Source organism: Austrofundulus limnaeus, unplaced genomic scaffold, assembly GCF_001266775.1.
Source record: "Austrofundulus limnaeus strain Quisiro unplaced genomic scaffold, Austrofundulus_limnaeus-1.0 Scaffold1742, whole genome shotgun sequence".
Classification (NCBI taxonomy): Eukaryota; Metazoa; Chordata; class Actinopteri; order Cyprinodontiformes; family Rivulidae; genus Austrofundulus; species Austrofundulus limnaeus.
Window position 1 is genome coordinate 61,421 of NW_013954144.1, and position 2,884 is coordinate 64,304.

Genomic DNA, 2,884 nt, shown 5'->3' on the forward strand with positions numbered 1-2,884 from the left:
TCCAGACCCTGAGGGACTCCAGACCCTGAGGGACTCCAGACCCTGAGGGACTCCAGACCGAGGGACTCCAGACCCTGAGGGACTCCAGACCCTGAGGGACTCCAGACCCTGAGGGAATCCAGACCCCGAGGGAATCCAGACCCCGAGGGGTTCCAGACCCTGAGGGACTCCAGACCCTGAGGGACTCCAGACCGAGGAGCTCCAGACTCTGAGGGGTTCCAGACCCCGAGGGACTCCAGACCGAGGGGTTCCAGACCCTGAGGGACTCCAGACCGAGGAGCTCCAGACTCTGAGGGGCTCCAGACTCTGAGGGACTCCAGACCCTGAGGGACTCCAGACCCTGAGGGACTCCAGACCCTGAGGGAATCCAGACCCCGAGGGAATCCAGACTCTGAGGGAATCCAGACCCTGAGGGACTCCAGACCGAGGGGTTCCAGACCCTGAGGGACTCCAGACCGAGGGGCTCCAGACTCTGAGGGGTTCCAGACCCTGACGGACTCCAGACCGAGGGGCTCCAGACCCTGAGGGACTCCAGACCGAGGGGCTCCAGACCCCGTGGGGCTCCACCAGGACCTCGGTGGAGACAGGACGCAGAAGAAAAGTGGAAAACATGACTGAACGAAGATGCTCGGTGGTCTGAGTTTTACTGTAACAATCAGAGGTGAGCCCAGAACACCAGGATCTGTTAGTGACCTGATTCAGACCCGGACCGGGTCAAGACGTTACAGCACACCTGGTTCTGGACAGATGATGTCATCAAGGTTATGTGGTGCTGCTTTGTGGAGCCAGGTGTTATCCTGTGGCTGCTAACAGCTGCAGATCACAGGAACCATCAGAACCCTGCTTTACATCATTAAACCATCACTTCCTGTCTCCAAAATAAAACTACACATTCATGCAAACAATAATTTATTTTCTATTAAATCTGATTTTACCATAAAATATAAATTTCTTATAAATTCACAGAAACATTTTCACAGTTTCTTCATCATGACACCAGTTTACCCAGTTCACCACACCAATAATCAGTAGACACGTCACCACATTCACAGGAACTACAGTAACACAGCGTTGCCATAGAAACGCTCACATTCACTGGTCGTTAGGCTCTTACTGTTGCCGTGGCAACGGGATTTCCAGTGTTTCATTCATAAATAAATATTGACCCCTGATGGCTTTTATTGTGAAAATCTGACCCTTGTGCTTCCTGCCTAAAATGTAACAGCTGACAGCTCCTGCTGTGTTGTGATTGGACGCTCGCAGCCCCGCCCCTTTCCTTCTCAGCCCATCTGAACTCGGTAGGCGTTGATCTCCATCGGACGAAGCTGAACCCGGCGCTGCTGGGGGGCGGAGCCTGGCTCGTCGTGGTCACGCAGAAGAGTGAGACCTGAGCGCAGGAGCGAACGGAACCGGAGAGGAGCAAAAACATCCTCCAGGTCCACCTGGAGACAAACAAACAAACAAACAAACAAACAATAAACTAATCAAACAGACAAACAAACAAAATCAATCCAACAAACAGACAAACATGTCCTTGAAGAAGAAACAAACCAAACATCTGCTCACCTCCTCGTGCGCGCTCCACGTGCATGAGGGCAAAGGACTGGGGGTGGAGCTACAGTCAAAGCCCTTCCTGTGTAGGAGAAGAGCCACTTCCTTTGATGGACTTCCCACTTCCTGTTCACAAACAAACATTTATGTTTCAGTTACCCTCCGACAGAAACAGAGAGCTAAACAAAGGAGCCCCGCCCACTGAGGTCTGATCTACAGCCCCGCCCACTGAGGTCTGATCTACAGCCCCGCCCACTGAGGTCTGATCTACAGCCCCGCCCACTGAGGTCTGATCTACAGCCACTACAGAACTTCATTTCCTAAAAGAGGCGGGGCTTCCACGTTAGATCTCATTATCAGTAACAGAATTTACATTCCTACAACTTCCTGTCTGACCACAGGAAATGTGTCAGCGCTCACCTGTGGGTCCTCCAGGGTCCTCAGGTTCAGCAGGTGCACATCACATGGCAGAGACGAGCGCAGTGGCAGAAAGGGGCGGAGCTTCGGCAGCCGGCTCTGGGTGAACATGGTGATTGGCGGGTGGCAGAGGGATAGAGAGTCCAGGTGTGCGAGCAGAGACAGGTGCTCCACTGAGGCCCCTCCCACTTTCTGTCAGGAGAGAACAGATATAGAAATGTTTCCAACCAGGAGACAGAACCTGGTTCTGATCCTGGTCCACCTGCAGCAGGTAACCGTGGTGATGGGAGACTAATCATCATCATAGTATCTGATCTGACTTCATCCAGTCGTAAACACCTGTTTAAGTCTCTGAAAGTCTTATGCCCCGCCCCCTTTAGATTGCTTCACCTGAGCCCCGCCCTGCCGCTCCTCCAGCAGCAGGTGGTAGAGACTCGCCGTCAGCTTGTTGTCCATGACGCCCTGACCGAGGCCGCGGTTATCATCCTGCTGCAGCCGCCGGTCCAGAACCACCTCCAGCTCACCTGAACAGGTAGACAAGAGTCAGGTAAACACTGATGCTCCTCCTGGTGAGACACTGACAGGTGAGAAGACCAGAGCTCACCTGAGCGCAGAGAGGCCACGCCTTGGCTCTGAGCAGACAGCAGCGTCAGGCGAGTCCTGGAGTCCTGAAGGAACGAAGAAGAGCTCATCGGGTAAAAGTTGGCCTGCAGGGGCAACTTCTCCAGGGTCCGCCTCTGCTGCATCTGCATCAGCCAATCAGAATTCAGAGCCAAAGATCAGCTGAGGATCAGCCAAAGATCAGCCGTTCAACAGCCAAAGATCAGCCGTTCAACAGCCAAAGATCAGCCGTTCAACAGCCAAAGATCAGCCGTTCAACAGCCAAAGATCAGCCGTTCAACAACCAAAGATCAGC

At 53.5% G+C, this 2,884-nt stretch overlaps 1 protein-coding gene across 1 annotated transcript in view; it reads right to left on the minus strand.

Annotated features, from left to right (window-relative positions):
• Positions 1-1,181: 1,181 nt before the first annotated feature.
• Positions 1,182-2,884, minus strand: part of LOC106536243 (alpha-mannosidase 2) — a gene marked incomplete in the record, with an annotated part of 21,118 nt that continues 19,415 nt past the window's right edge. Inside the window, 4 exon segments of the mRNA XM_014033452.1 lie at positions 1,182-1,442; positions 1,567-1,677; positions 1,972-2,160; positions 2,359-2,492. Of these exon segments, the coding sequence (XP_013888906.1) occupies positions 1,281-1,442; positions 1,567-1,677; positions 1,972-2,160; positions 2,359-2,492 (596 nt within the window).